We start from the raw sequence: 14,561 nt of genomic DNA on the forward strand, positions 1-14,561 counted from the left end.
TGGGTCTGCTCAGCCAAAAGCAGTGCAACATGTAAAATGATGTCTGTTTTGTATGACTGTATGATTGCCCTTTTGACTATTATTAAGTTTCTATTTCAATTCAATTCAACATTTATTGTCATATATAAGCTGGACTTCTAAGAAATCCAAAGGCAAAAATGAAATAGCCCCAGACCTCTAGGGGCTTCTGTTCTACTTAGGAGGGCTATACTATATAGTAATAGGTAAGTATATTCAAGGAAAATACAGGCTATCTGGGAGGCAAGAGATAGAAGGTGGTAGAGAGAATATATTTGGGGGGAAGGGGAGAGAGACGGAAAGAGGGTGAGTAGGACTTGGGGTGAGTGAGGGGAAAGGGAAAGACAGGCACAGAGAGTCAGTATCTCAAGGAGCTAGAACAATCTGTACATAGAATAAAAAATGTTGGAAATATTGGAATTGGAAATAGGGAAAAAAAGCTTGGGGGCTAGAAAATAGAGTAGAATGCAAGGAAATAAGTCTGGAAGAGTAGGACAGACTCAGATTGGGAAGACTTTGGAAATTTAACAGAGGAGTGTCATATCTGTTCTAGAAGCAATGAAAAGCCACTGAAGCTTTTGGGTAAGAGGAGGATCTTGGTCAAACATGTGATTTATCCAAGAATGTCATTTTGGCAGTTGTGTGGTGAATGAGCTGAGAAGAAAGACTAGACTCTCCCTTGACAGAGAGACAGAGAAAGAGAGACAGAGATATCTATCGGGGAAGAAAAATGAAGAGGGATGCTGCCTTGAAAGGACACTGGGGAAGGAGTAAGAAGGTGTGGGATGGAAAAGAGTATGATAAACTTGCCAACTGATTAGCCAAGGAGGATAGATGACAAAAAAATTGAGAGGAAAGATTGGAAGATCATGATATCCCTCATTAACAATAAGGTATTTAGGAGAAAAGTCATATTTAAGCTAAAAACCAGTAAATTCTGTTGAGTTTTATATGCCTTTTGGACATCTAGAGGAAGTTATCTAGAAGATAGAAGGTGATAAAAGATTTCCCCCTCGCCCCATAAAATGCAGACTTGAGTTGGAACACAAGATGAATAAAAAATATCCAGTCATAAGTTACTGAAAAAAATTTCAAAGTTAACTGTAAAAGTTTTTTATGTAAAAGTTTTTCTTTCTCTTAAGTTCTTTTCTTTAACAAAACTGTATATTGTGAATTCCCTTAATGTCAATGGTATATGTGTGTGATAGGCATGTGTAAGTGTCTGTATTAAAAAGTTCCAATGTTGAGATTTCTCTACTGTATACTCATACCAGTTCAAATTGAGATAGAGAACAAGGATGACAACACAAGGGAAAATTTCCAAAGCTCTAACTTCTCACCATTCTATCATCACCTGAAAGTCAATTTTCACCTTTTTCACTGGCTGAATTTGTTAGCTCACATTTTGCTTTGGGGCTCATGTGTTCTTGCAATATGGCAGTACTGGATTATAAGGCTACTGATAATAACACTTGCTAAAAATCCACAATGGTTATGGTAGAATGAATCAAATTCAGGAATAGTATAGTTAGAAAAAAGGTGAGACATGAAAGAAAATGCAGATTTCAAATGACATTTTAATATTAACTTTTTTTAAAGTTAACCAGATACCACCTAATACAACTACTGTGTCTCAGAATTTGCATCCCTTTTCTTAGAATCTTGTTTTACTTCCAAAGTACATCTGTAATGTTGTTCACTTTAGTAGAAAGACTAGAAAAATAATAACCTTTTTCTAGAAACTCTGCAAGAGTGCTCTTAGTAAAAGCCTCTTGTTTCTGTAAGGTATCTTGGGTTTCATTCTGTCTTTCTTTTCTTTCTCAGCAGCCAGAGCCTTAGTAACAATAGTTTCAACAAATTTTATTGTAGCAGATGAGTTAAGATGCAGGTTTGAATAATCTAAACCTGTTGCTTGCCACAACCAAAGTAGCCAAACAGCCCAAAAGTCTTTACAAGGAGAGTGACGAAAACAATGTGTACAATTCTATAACCATGATGTATACAGTTGCGTATCCTTATTTCTGATCTCTTTTTCTAACTTTTGATCTTTGTTGGGAGGAGGAGGGAATCAAAGAGCAAAGCAAAGAAGGAAATCCAGAATATAAGGATCAACACTTCCATTATTTCTCTCCCTCCAATGACCTTTGCAACAGGAATGGAAAGGCACCACTCCATCTCTGATAACCTGAAAAGGCATAGAGGAAAGAGTATAAGATGCTCAAATTAAACTATGATGGAAATGAAAGATTGCTATAGGCTAACAGATCTGACCTCAGAGGCCATCTAAACTAATTTCATTCTTTTACAGACAAAGATATGAAAGTCCCTGGTGAAGAGGAGGGAGAAAAATAGATTTGACTCATTTATTGAACCAACTCTTCTCAGTGAGTGAAAATATCCAAGGCTGCAGCATCTTCTGTATTATGCCACACATGCTTAAATCAAATAGAATTATGTTTCCTTAAATCTTAAATAAGTGATGTTTTGTAGAACCATTTTTCAAAAAATTATTACAACAGCAACAAAGTCATTTGGAGATTCCCTACAAACCTCACTTTTACAACATGATCACCTCCAAGAACAAAGGAAAGCATGTCAATGCCGCATATACCCATATTCATTTGAACTTCAAGGTCACGTAACTTCATCATGTGGCTCTAAATACTGTGTTCCAGTTATCTAGTTACATCGGCTTTTCTTTTTAACCACCTAGTTCACACAATTGGAGGCAGTAATGACATTGTCCTTTTCCTAAATAGCACCTTCTTGGCCTGCAGTTTGCAGACTGCAAAGGTGTCAAAAACTTCCTCTTCCACCCACACTGCTTTCTTAACCAAGATAAGCCAACAAGAGACAACAAATCTAAGAGTCTACTGAGGCAGGAAACCAACTTATGCAATACACCCAGTGTTAATGTCAGAAAGGCCTTCCACTCTCCATCAAGACCATTGAATGAATGAAGAGTTGCTTTCCACCTAGGATTTAATATCTCAAAGCATTACTTTATGATAACTCTAAATCACAGCATGCTCTGAAGAAGCTATCCTTTTATACATACACTTTCCTGTTGACTTCTAATAAGAAAATCACAGTTGTGGTCTAATGGGAAGGGAAGTGGAAAAGGAAAAAATCAAAGAAGAGTTGAAAACTTTTGGTGAAGAAGAAATGAAAATGATGAGTAACATATGAAATTATTATGATTTTTAATCTAATGATTAAAGTTTGTTTGTCATACCATTTAGTTTTTTGCAGAATGTTCTCAACCCTGAGTCCTGCCTACTTGATATCTGATCACCCATCATTCTATCTGAGACCAGGCCATTTCTCCTAGGATATACTGAATTATGAGTCGGCCCTATAGAGCCTGATTCGTCCAGACTCAAGGCCCAGCATTCTATCTGCTGCCTATGGGAACAGGGGAGTTGAACAAAAGAGCTGAAATATAATCTGAACAAACACACCATTGTCAGAATGCATAGCTTCCCAAGATGAGGAAGGATATTTCACATTTGCATGCTTAAAAAGTTTTAATACCTTTGTTCAAAAAGTTAAATTATTTAATTACATTACTGACAAACCTTATATTTACTCTCCAGAAATTCATTTAGTTCCTTACTCTCCCCACTAAATCAGTTTAGTAGTCAATTTATGAAATGTTTTTGAAAAGTTAATCCCGGAAAATATGATCCATATATAATATAGTTTCTATACTATGCCTGTTTAATGAATTTAAAATGCCTTCCACTTATTAGATTCAAGAACCTTTAGGGATATTTATTCATCTTGGCTATTAGAGCTAGAAAGCAATCTACACTTGACAGTAGGCCCCATTTATATATACAAGGTGAAATTTTCTTGGATGTCGTAAGGCATTTCAAAGAATTATTAAAGCATGATAAGAGAAATGCAACTCTGAGATGCTACTTCACACCCATCCGATTGGTCAATATGATAAAAAAGAAAAATGATCAGTGTTGGAGGGGATGTAGGAGAACTGAAATATATGCATTGTTAGTGGAATTATGAACAGATCCAACCTTTCTGGAGAACAATTTGGAACTATGCCCAAAGGGCAACAAAACTCTACATACCCTTTGATCCAGCAATGCCACTACTGGGTCTGTCTTCCAAAGAGATTACAAGAAAGGGTAAAAAAAACCCATATGTACAAAAATATTCACAGTAACTCTTTTTATAGTGGCAAAGAACTGGAAATTGAAGGGATGACCACCAATTGGGAACTATCTGAACAAACTGTGGTATATGAATGTGATGGAACAAAACACTACTGTTTCTCTAAGAAATCAGGAGGGATAGGACTTCAGAATAGCCTGGAAAGACTTGCACGAATTGATGCTGAGTGAAGTGAGCAGAAGGAGAAAAACAATGAACACATTAACAGCAACATTGTGTGATGATAAACTATGATGGATTTGCTCATCTCAGCAGTACAATAATAAAAAACAATTCTAAAGAACCATCTAAAAATGGAAAATAGTATCTATATCCAGAGAAGGAAATATGCAGACCAAAACTTACTACTTTCAATTTTTAAAATTTGCTTTATCTAATGCTTTACAATTTTTCCCCTCTCATGTTTTTCTTCTCCTTTCTGTTCTGATTCTTCTTTCACAACATGATTAATATGGAAATATTAATATGGAAAATTAAATGAGCTACATTAGACTGCTTTCTGTTGGGTAAGGGGGGAGGAAGGGAGAAAAATTCGAAACTAAAACTTTACAAAAATTATTGCTGAAAACTATTGTTCTATGTAGCTGGAAAAATTAATTAATGATCTTAAAAAATAATCATTAAAGCACTCACAAGGGCTACACAGAAACTATAGTTTAAACCCCTAGAACTTCAATCATTCGTTCACCACACTAAAAAGACAGGGAAGAAAAAAGATTACTTACGATTTTATCAATCTGACTTAATGCCCACTTAATGAGTGACTATGATGTTCAGAGCATCATAAAGTCCAACAAAGGAATAACAAAGAATTTAAAGTTATAGCTCTTGTATTTGCTAAGTATAAAATCTTCTGAAATAATATAATGATGCTTCCAACCAACTAAATTATAAACTTTTTAAGGATCTAGATCCACGTGCTTTGCATGACTCAGAAGGGCTAGCAAAATACTTTTATGTATAACGAATGTTCCAATAAATATTTGTAAATAGTTATAATAATCCAAAAGGAACATCTAGCCCTCCCTTAAAATACATTAATTAAACATTTTTATGGTATCGATTATAAAAATGAATTTTCTCTCTGGTTTTGGAGATTACCAGTGAGGTTACTATGGTCCACCTTACCTCTTATCACAATTCCAAATAATGAAGACAACTTAGAGCTCACTCTCTCTCTCTCTATTATGTTCAAAACATCTTGAATTTTATAACATATTACCTGGGGTATCTCTCCCTCACATGGGGGGCCCTTAGAAAAAAAAAACTGCTCCAAGTTTGAAGTACCCTCTGAGCCAGTATCCACTCAAAACCATATTCATAAGTGCCTTCCAAAACATCTGCTTTCACCTCGCAGCCAGGGGTCATACAAAATATAAAAATAAATAAGCATAGCAAATGAAGTAACCAGAGAAGTATATTTCTAAACACTTATTAAAAGTGGGGTCCTACACTATTACATTGTTGGTGGAGCTCATCCAACCTTTCTGGAGAACAATTGTTGCCCAAAGGGCAACAAAAATGTACATACCCTTTGATCCAGCAATACCACTACTGGGTCTATACCCTGAAGCAATGATGAAAAAGGGTGAAAACATCACTTGGGCAAAAATATTCATAGCACCCCTGTTTGTGTTGGCAAAGAATTAGAAATCAAGTAAATGTCCTTCAATTGGGGAATGGCTTAGCAAACTGTGGTATATGTATGTCATGACACACTATTGTTCTATCAGAAACTAGGAGGGATGGGAATTCAGGGAAGCCTGGAGGAATTTGCATGAACTGATGCTGAGTGAGATGAGCAGAACCAGAAAAACACTGTATATCCTAATAGCAACATGGGGGGTGGGGGATGATCAACCTTGATGGACTTGCTCATACCATCAGTGCAACAATCAGGGACAATTTGGGGCTGTCTGCAATGGAGAATACCATCTGCATCCAGAGAAAGAACTGTGGAGTTTGAACAAAGATCAAGGACTATTAACTTTAATTTAGGAAAAAAACTGATATGTTATGGTCTGATCTTGCTATCTCTTATACTTTCTTCCTTAAGGATGTGATTTCTGTCTTATGACATTCAATTTGGATCAATGTATACCATGGAAACAGTGTAAAGACTGGCAAATTGCTTTCTGTGGGGGATGGGGGGAGGGAAGATTAGGGGGAAAATTGTAAAACTCAAAATAAATAAAATCTTTAAGTACAAAAAAAAAAAAAGAGTACAGGGTGTATCCCCTGACTAGAAGCATTCTTAAAAAAATAAAATTCAAAAAGTAAATATGAAAAAAAGAAGGGGTCCTAAAGCCTAGACAGGATTCCTTTCATTTAAACATTTTGACTATCCCTCACTCTCAAAGGAGTGAGGGCCCCATTTTTCAAAACAGTATTTGAAACTCTGGCCTCAGTTCTGATCAATTCAACTAATGCTTATTAAATGTCTATTCTAAACAAGACCTTTTAGGTGGCAAGGATACATCAAAATAAAACACAGAGAAAAAGATCAAGGAGTTTACAATTTAAGGGGGCAGGGGGTTAAGGCACATGTAGAAATAAAGGTAACACACAGTAGAATATAATTTAAAAAAGTCAAAATTTCCTAAGAAATTTGAGAAAAGAGAATTTTTTTCAGTTCATAGAGCCAGGGAGGAAGGTATTTTGAGTTATGGCAGAAGAGGCATCTGTTTTAGGGAAGAAATAAGGCTAGTTCTTAGGATAGGATTAACTTTAGGGAACCAAAGCTCAAATGATTACTTAGTCTTCCTTGGAACTGAGATCAAAAATTCTAGTCTATAAAGCTGGTGGTCTGAAAGTTTGATCAGAATAACCACTGCCTTTATCCAACACCTTTCTCACTAATCATTGCCAACTGGCTTCCATCTTGGTGAGGTATCTTGAGGCAGTGAGTAAAAGAAGGAAGAAAGTATTTATATGCATTTAACCAAGAATTTTGTCCCTTTTTGCCACTCTAAGCCAAATCATTTTTACTGTATTTCATGATCTGTTAGGGTCTTAATGCATTCTAAGCTTGAAGTGTAATCAATTACTAAACAGGCCTGAGCAAAGCTTTGTCCAGAACTAGAGCTGTTCCATGGCTCACCAAAGGTTTATTGATTGACTAACAGATCAGAGTTACTTTGCCATGTTAAGAGTTCTGCTTACTTCCTAATGAAATATTTCCTCTCTTTTCATTCTAAAAGTACTTTCTTTATCTGCATTGGGTCATCATGGTAAAATGGAAGGACACTGAAAAGGCTTGGAGTGAGAAGGCCTTGGTTCCAGTGTGAGTCCACTTCTTACCAGCTAAGTGACAGGTGTGACAGTCAACTTCAGGATGGCCTCACAGGTTTCTGTCTCCAACACTCCCCAAGAAAGGTCGTCCACACTCCCTCAGAAGATCCCAAAGAAGGGACACTCTGCTTCTCAAAGTTAACAATCTCTTTGGGGTTACTCCACTAAAAAGTCGACTCCTCTGAGGCTTCACTTCTTCATTCCGATGTGGACCATAATGTTGATAATACCAACCTCGTTGTGAACATCAGATTAAATGAAGTTAAAATGATGTCATAACTTCCATGTTTATGGTTTATATCGCTTTTAAATAACACTGATTCAGACTGTCAATTAGCATCATGAATATCAAGTTCCTAATTCATTTCCTTTATCCTCCCCCCAAGTTCTTGATTCAATGCTTTAAATCGCAGACATTTAAACAAATGTCTATTGAATACAGTGACTTTTTAAAAATTCTTTAGTCCTATGTTATAGCAAGAACCCTAAATTGTAAGTTATTTCACTATTAAATGTGTTGCTGTGACCTGAATTGTGTCACTTTTTTTAGGTTCAAAGGGCAAAGGGCAAATTGACTCAATTGTTTGCACCCCAGTTTACTCACCTATAAAACATAATGTACTAGATTTTCTCTCAGTTCATCATTCACAGTAGCTCTGGAATAATCCTGATTCTATCCTCATTCTCTCCATTTTAAAATGTTAATATCTTCCACCTGGGGGAAATGGGAGATAATTATATAACAAAATAATCAATATTTTTTCCCCTCTAATTTGACAGAGGTTTCTTCAATCTGCTTATCCCAATTCAATAATCATAGCTTAGAATGACCCTAAATCACTCTCTTAATTTGTATAGGACCAAAAGTAAATTGTTAGAAATATAAATCTGTTCTAATAGGACCTCAACTTTTAGTCATTTGCCTAAGTGATTAGTGAAAAAATGAGAAAGGACATGCTATCTACTTCCAGAATCACCTAATCTCAGTATTGAAAGGGCCCTTCTCTGTCATCTAGCCTGGTCTGTACCAGAACAGAAATTCCCCCTGCACAACAATCCCCCAAGTGTCCTTTTGAAGACTTAAGATTATGGGAGCTTACTGTCTCCAGGTGGCTATTATGTTATTTTGAGACACTTTCAAAAACTGTTTTCCTTATGTTCAATTGAAATCTGCCAGTGACTCTTATTTCTGTCTGCAGGAGAAGAGAAGAACAACCTTAACACCTCTTAATACTTGGTAGTCCTTCAAATGCTGAAAGACAGAGATCACAACCTACTTGGCTGAAGATCTCCAGTTCCTTCACAATGACCCAAGCAAGTCGCTTCATCTCCCCCTTAAGCCTCAGTTTCTTCTTCTGTGAAGCTGACCTCTGAGTCCAGTCTAACTCAAGATTCTGTGGTCATTATTTTACTAATCAGGTGCAATCAAGAACTGGTATTTTATTTGGTTTTTTTTAGGTTTTTGCAAGGCAAATGGGGTTAAGTGGCTTGCCCAAGGCCACACAGCTAGGTCATTATTAAGTGTCTGAGACCGGATTTGAACCCAGGTACTCCTGACTCCAGGGCTGGTGTTTTATCCAAGATGCTACCTTGCACCAAGAACTGGTATTTGAAAGGACACATAAAAGACCTCTTACATCAATAAGCTCCTACCAGATCAAATGTGTATCACCTTAACTGATTCTATCCCCAGACACTAAACACTCAGAAGATTCTGTTGGCTTTCCCTAGATGTATTTTTCTTCTTATCAGATAGACACTTTGAGCTTTCATTTCTGTTTCTAATGAGTCTTTATGTTTATACCAAAAATGACTTTGAGAACAAACTGTTATGTCAGTTTAGGAGGGGAAAAAGTCCCACTATAAGAGAATATATATATATATATATACACACACACACACACACACACACCTGTGAAAGCTCAGCCTGGAAACAAATCTTTGGCTCTACTAGAGAGAGTCACTCTAGTGCAGAGATCCTGTTTTACCTAGTATTGGATCCTATTCATTAATATGTGTGTTGAACGAGCAACAATTTCAGTGTACACCTAAAAGGAGTTCCAGGAGCTAGTCAGTCTTAGAACCATTCCCATTCCCAAAAGGATGGCCACTGGAGTTATCTCACAGTGCACCCTGGCAGAAGATGAAATGTCAACTCCCTGCCTAGAAGAAAGTGGGCACAATGGCCACAGAGACTTCGGGACAAACATGAATGAACACCTGGGCACTCCCCCAGTCTATCATGCCCCCAGATTCTGGCCACAGAGTCAACTGCAAGCCAAGCATTCTCTTAGGGTATTCATTTACAACTGATTTACTTTAATAGTTTTAAGTAATTAGACCAATTGTATTTGATTTCAAGAGGCCTTTTAGAACTCTACTTGACCAGTTCTACAATATAACCTTAGACAAGCTGCCAAAGTCAAACAAAGCAGATCTCCAACAGGGTCACTTAGCACTTAACCGGCATTTTAATGACTACCTGCCTAATGTGAACTTACCATTCTAATGAGGAGTGCTAGCTACTAAACATTTTCCTTATTTTGCTTTGTTTTTATTTCAAAAGAGACCTTCTACTTTATGTTTTCACTGCACATTTACTAAAGAACTAAATGCAGTTTGGTCTGTTGAAAACAAAAACTGCCTCTAATCTTTAAGGTAGTGACTCTTGCTAACTACTTCAAACAAGATACAATTAGTATAAAATGCCTAAATTGTTAGAAATCCACAGAATCCCTGGTACATCCCAATGAATGGAAATTCATTATAAAATATGCTTTTTAAAATCCTCCAAAGTGCCTAGCACAATAGCTTACACACAACACCTGATGATTATTTCTTTAATTGTATACTGAATTATTAAATGTCCATGTGTGTACTTTTAATTAAGTACATAAGGGATATGGGCAATCAAACATTAACATTTCCATCAAGGGTTAGGCAGAATAAAACGGATCTTCATGCTTAACTTTTCAGTCATATTTCATCATAAGGGGGCACTATGGTAATGTTTAGAGAGAGATCAACTGAATAGGAAGAGGGAGACAAGAGCCAAATGAGGAAATCCACCATCAAGGAATAAACAACTGATATCAAAATGGAAGTGGGTTATCATCCTGCAAATTAATTACACTTAAGCAAAATTATATTATCTAAGCTATTAAGCTGAGGAACTACATAAGGTAAAAAAAAGATAATGATGGTCAGCAAAACAAAAAAAGTATTTGTTTTACAAGATAGAATTGCATAAAAATATGAACTGTCATCTTAATATCCTTTCAATAACATATCAAAGATAAAATAGAGAACTACTTAAATGCAGAATTAGATAATGCTTGGATTATAGTCAGCAACATAATATTTTCTATTAGGGGCTCCACAAGCCTTCATCAATTTAGCTCCAATCAGTGGGTGCTACAATCAACAATGCTCATTTAAAATAAGGACCAGATGTTATGCTGAAGGATCTTTTATGGCTCTAGGTGAGCAAATTAATTCAGTGGTATTTTTGAAGGATACACCTGCTTGGCATCTTTGTTTTCCTTCTGCTCCTCTTAGGCTTGTGGTGCTTGCCAATGTAGCAATGTAAATGCAATATAAAGAGAATAAATATGGTTTCACTGCTTTCCTTTAGCCATTAGCCAAAACAATGTATTTCTTATAACTGTGCTTTCTAGCTTAAAAACATGTAAAACACAGACCTTGAACGTTTTCTTGTCTCCAAATAACCATCCTCAGACTTCTGTAGCTCTTAGCTCACAACTCTGTTAAAATTCTCTATAGAATCAAATTCTCTTTTAGACTATTTTCCCCATCCATCTCTCTTCTTGTCCATCACCTCAGGAAATCTCTCTCTTCTCCATTTTCTTTCAACTTGTGAATTAAGATGCCAGTGATCATGGCTCTTTAGTATAAAAAAAAAGGGGGAAACAGTGATGGAAGTATATTTGGAAAAAATGGAGGAAATGTAAGCAAAAGAAAACTGTAAATTTTGAGATGTCAGATAATATAAAGAACCATTAAAGAATTCTTAACTTCTGTGTGTCCTGACTCCTCTGGAAGTCTGGTAAAGCACAGGAAGTCCCTTCTCAGAATGTTTGTAAATGCTTAAAATAAAATACATAAGATTTCAAAAAAAGTTATACTGAAATAGTTATCAAAATTTTTTAAAAAACTAACAACAAATTTCAGGTTTAAAAACAACTACTTAAAGCATTTATGGAGCTCTTTCAGGTCTGCCTGATTCTCACAACAGTGGTATTAGGTAGGTGTTATTGTTCTCGTTATACAAATGAAGAAACTAAGGCAGAGAGGGAGGGTGACTGCCCAGAATCCCACAGCTGGCAAGTGGTACTCTATAACACTGTATTGCCTGCAGCTCTATTCTGAAAGTTTTCAAAACTTTAAATAAAAAAATCCAAGTCCTAAAATCACAGATGTCAGGTGAACATCCCCTGCTGAACGCTCTCCCTCCCTGGAATCTCCCCCTATGGGACCCTACAGTTATCACTGCTACGATTTTGTTTTATTCATCGACTAACAAAATTGACTAACCCAATTATTCTTGGTGATTTTTACTGCAGACAAGGATGATTTCAGCTACATTAGGAAGTTACATATAAATATGTATATTTATGTGTGTGTGTGTGTGTGTCTATAGTGTCTAACCTTAAAATATTGGGTTACTATAAAATGACAGAAAATAGCAGGTTAGACATTAAGTTTTATTCTCTAGGAAGGACTTACACCCATTGGTAGAGCCCTTCTATCCAAGAGGGCCACGCTGAGCAGAGGACTGAGATATAGTGATGTTGGGGGGGTCTCCCTCAGGCTGGCATATTTATACATAAACAAGAATGGACAAAACGTGAAGCCTTCTAGAAGGCCCAGATCTCCTCAGAAGGGATGGAATCCTTACACAGAGCTCCCGCGTCTAAAGGGAGGCCTTTTCGCCCTGGATTAAAGCACAAGGAAGGCAGGACCAGGATTCCTCTTTAAGTCTAAAGGAGAACACATTCCATTCCTCACGACAGTAAAGAAATCCACCTTTGACCTGGAATATAGTTTTGAAAATGGATTTTGCTTTTCTGTCGCAGAGGCCCGGCCGTCCCTTGGGGAGTGCAAGGTGACGGGACTTGGCCTTTGGGGCCGAAACCTTCAGATGGGCCAGTTTCTCCACGGCCGCTTCAATCCGCCCGGAGACCACAACTCGGTGGGCAAGGGCCGGGGTCCGGCACGGCGGGGGCCCCCGCTCCGGGGGCCCGAGGACCCCGCGGGCCCGGGCCTGCCCACACGGCCGCGGTGGGTGGGGATGGGGCAGGTGCCCGTCCCCGTGCCCCCGTGCCCGGCCGCGCTCCCGGTCATCCATCTGGCCGTGTGTCGGCCCCGCCCGGGCACCCCAGTGCGTGAGGCCGGACTGGAACTCGGGCCCAGGGCCGGGCTCGGTGCCCCGGGGCCGGGCTCGGGCCAGCTTTGTGGGGGCCAAGCTCACGCGGGCCCTGCAGGAAGGGGGTGCTGGCAGCAGGGGCCCCCGGCGCGGGGAGGCCCGGCAGGAGCCGGGTTCGAGTCCTCGCTCCCGCCGCTCTCGGGGGTGGGAGCTCGGCGGGACTCGCACCCGGCGCTCCCGACTTCCAAGGCTGCCCCGGGCCACCGCGAGAGGCAGCTTCGGGGGAGCATTCGAACCCAAGCCTCGGGGCCGGGCGGGGCGGGGAGGGAGGCGGAGCCTGGGCCGCGCGCATGCGCGCCGGCAGGGGAGCGGCGCCGCCGTGAGCTCCCTCCTCCCGCTGCAGGCCGCAGCTCCCAGGAGGCCGCGCGGGGAGCCCGGGGCGCGGGGGGCGCGGGAGCGCGGGGGGCTCGGGGGCTCGGGGGCGCGGGGGCTCGGCCCCAGACCCGCTCCTACCTGTCGGAGTCAGCGCCATCTCCGGCGGCGGCGGCGGCGGCGATGACGTCTCCATAGCGCGAGCGGGGGGCGGGGCTCAGCCCTGGGAACCGGCGCCCGCTGGCTTGGCTCCGCCCCTCTGCCTTTCCCTTCCCTGCCCCGGCGCCGCTTCCGCCCCGTCCTCGGCCTGCGCCTGCGCCTGCGCCTGCGCCCGCGCCTGCGCCTCGGCTTCGTGCCCCGCCCCCGGGCTCCCGGGCGTCCTTCCCAATGCCTGGGAGGAAGGAAGGCGTCGCGCATGCGCCGTGTCATCCTCCCCCTCCTGGAGGGCAATGACCTGAGGCCCAGCGCCTGGGGGCCGGCCTGGACTGGAGGCTTCCTCACGGGGCACCCCCTCTCGGCACCCCCTCTCTGCCCCCCCCCCCGCCCGGGGCACCCCCTCTCGGCCCCCCCCCCGCCGTGCAGCCCACGCCGACCCCCTGGGAGGCCCCTCCTGAGGGCGGGGCGCTGGGGGCAGGAGCACGCGCGCCCCTCCCCCTCCCGGCCTGGCTCCCTTCCAGAAGCTTCTTTCCTCCCTCGCCCACCCCGGCCCCGCCCCCGCAGCGCCCCGGAGTCCGGAGGTCCAGGGTTCAAATCCGGCTCGGACACTTCAGAATGACCGGCCGCGCGGCCTTGGGCAGCCCCTGAACCCCACCGCCTGGCAAGAACCTAAAAACAAGGACAGGCACATTGGACCGGAAGGGGGCACAGGCGGGCACGGCGGGCAAGGCGCCCATGCCCGGCCGGGCCCGGGACGTGGGAAGCGCCCGTGGGCCGTGCGGGGAGTGTGGAGCCCCCGGGGCCGGGCAAGCGGCTGGCAGCGCCGGGGTGGCAGCGCCCCGGGCCAAGGCCTCGCAGCAGTGCCAGTGCAGGAGGTGAGAGGGGCAGGACCCCCAGCTGGACCCCCGAATATCAGCATGCCCAGAAACGCCCCCTCACCGAGTCCCCCGCTACTGCCGGGCACCCCGGCCGGCCCACCGCCCCAACCCAGTGGTCCTCAGCTTCCTCTCACAGAAACCGGGGCATGGCAGTGAGATCAGCTGGGGGCAAACTTCATCTTTTGTTTGCGCTGGGGAGGGGATCTTCCTCCTTTATCCTCTCATCCAGGCCACACCTTTGGGCCTGACCTTCAACCTGCCAGGGC

At 41.7% G+C, this 14,561-nt stretch overlaps 1 protein-coding gene across 3 annotated transcripts in view; it reads right to left on the reverse strand.

The window, feature by feature from the left end:
• CMC1 (C-X9-C motif containing 1) overlaps window positions 1-13,506 on the reverse strand; it is an 80,678-nt gene extending 67,172 nt beyond the window's left edge. Inside the window, exons 1-3 of one of the 3 annotated variants that reach the window (XM_074195645.1) lie at window positions 13,403-13,418; window positions 8,108-8,218; window positions 7,513-7,737 (exon numbers count right to left, since the gene is read on the reverse strand). Coding sequence is in view for 1 of the 3 variants with exons in the window: in XM_074195642.1 (XP_074051743.1) it covers window positions 13,403-13,457 (55 nt within the window). In the remaining 2 variants the exon portion in view is untranslated. Of the gene's footprint in view, window positions 1-7,512; window positions 7,738-8,107; window positions 8,219-13,402 lie in introns of all 3 variants that reach the window. The other 2 variants (XM_074195644.1, XM_074195642.1) reach the window with 2 other exon arrangements.
• Window positions 13,507-14,561: the final 1,055 nt, after the last annotated feature.

This window comes from Macrotis lagotis, chromosome 7 (genome assembly GCF_037893015.1).
Source record: "Macrotis lagotis isolate mMagLag1 chromosome 7, bilby.v1.9.chrom.fasta, whole genome shotgun sequence".
NCBI classification, from domain to species: domain Eukaryota; kingdom Metazoa; phylum Chordata; class Mammalia; order Peramelemorphia; family Peramelidae; genus Macrotis; species Macrotis lagotis.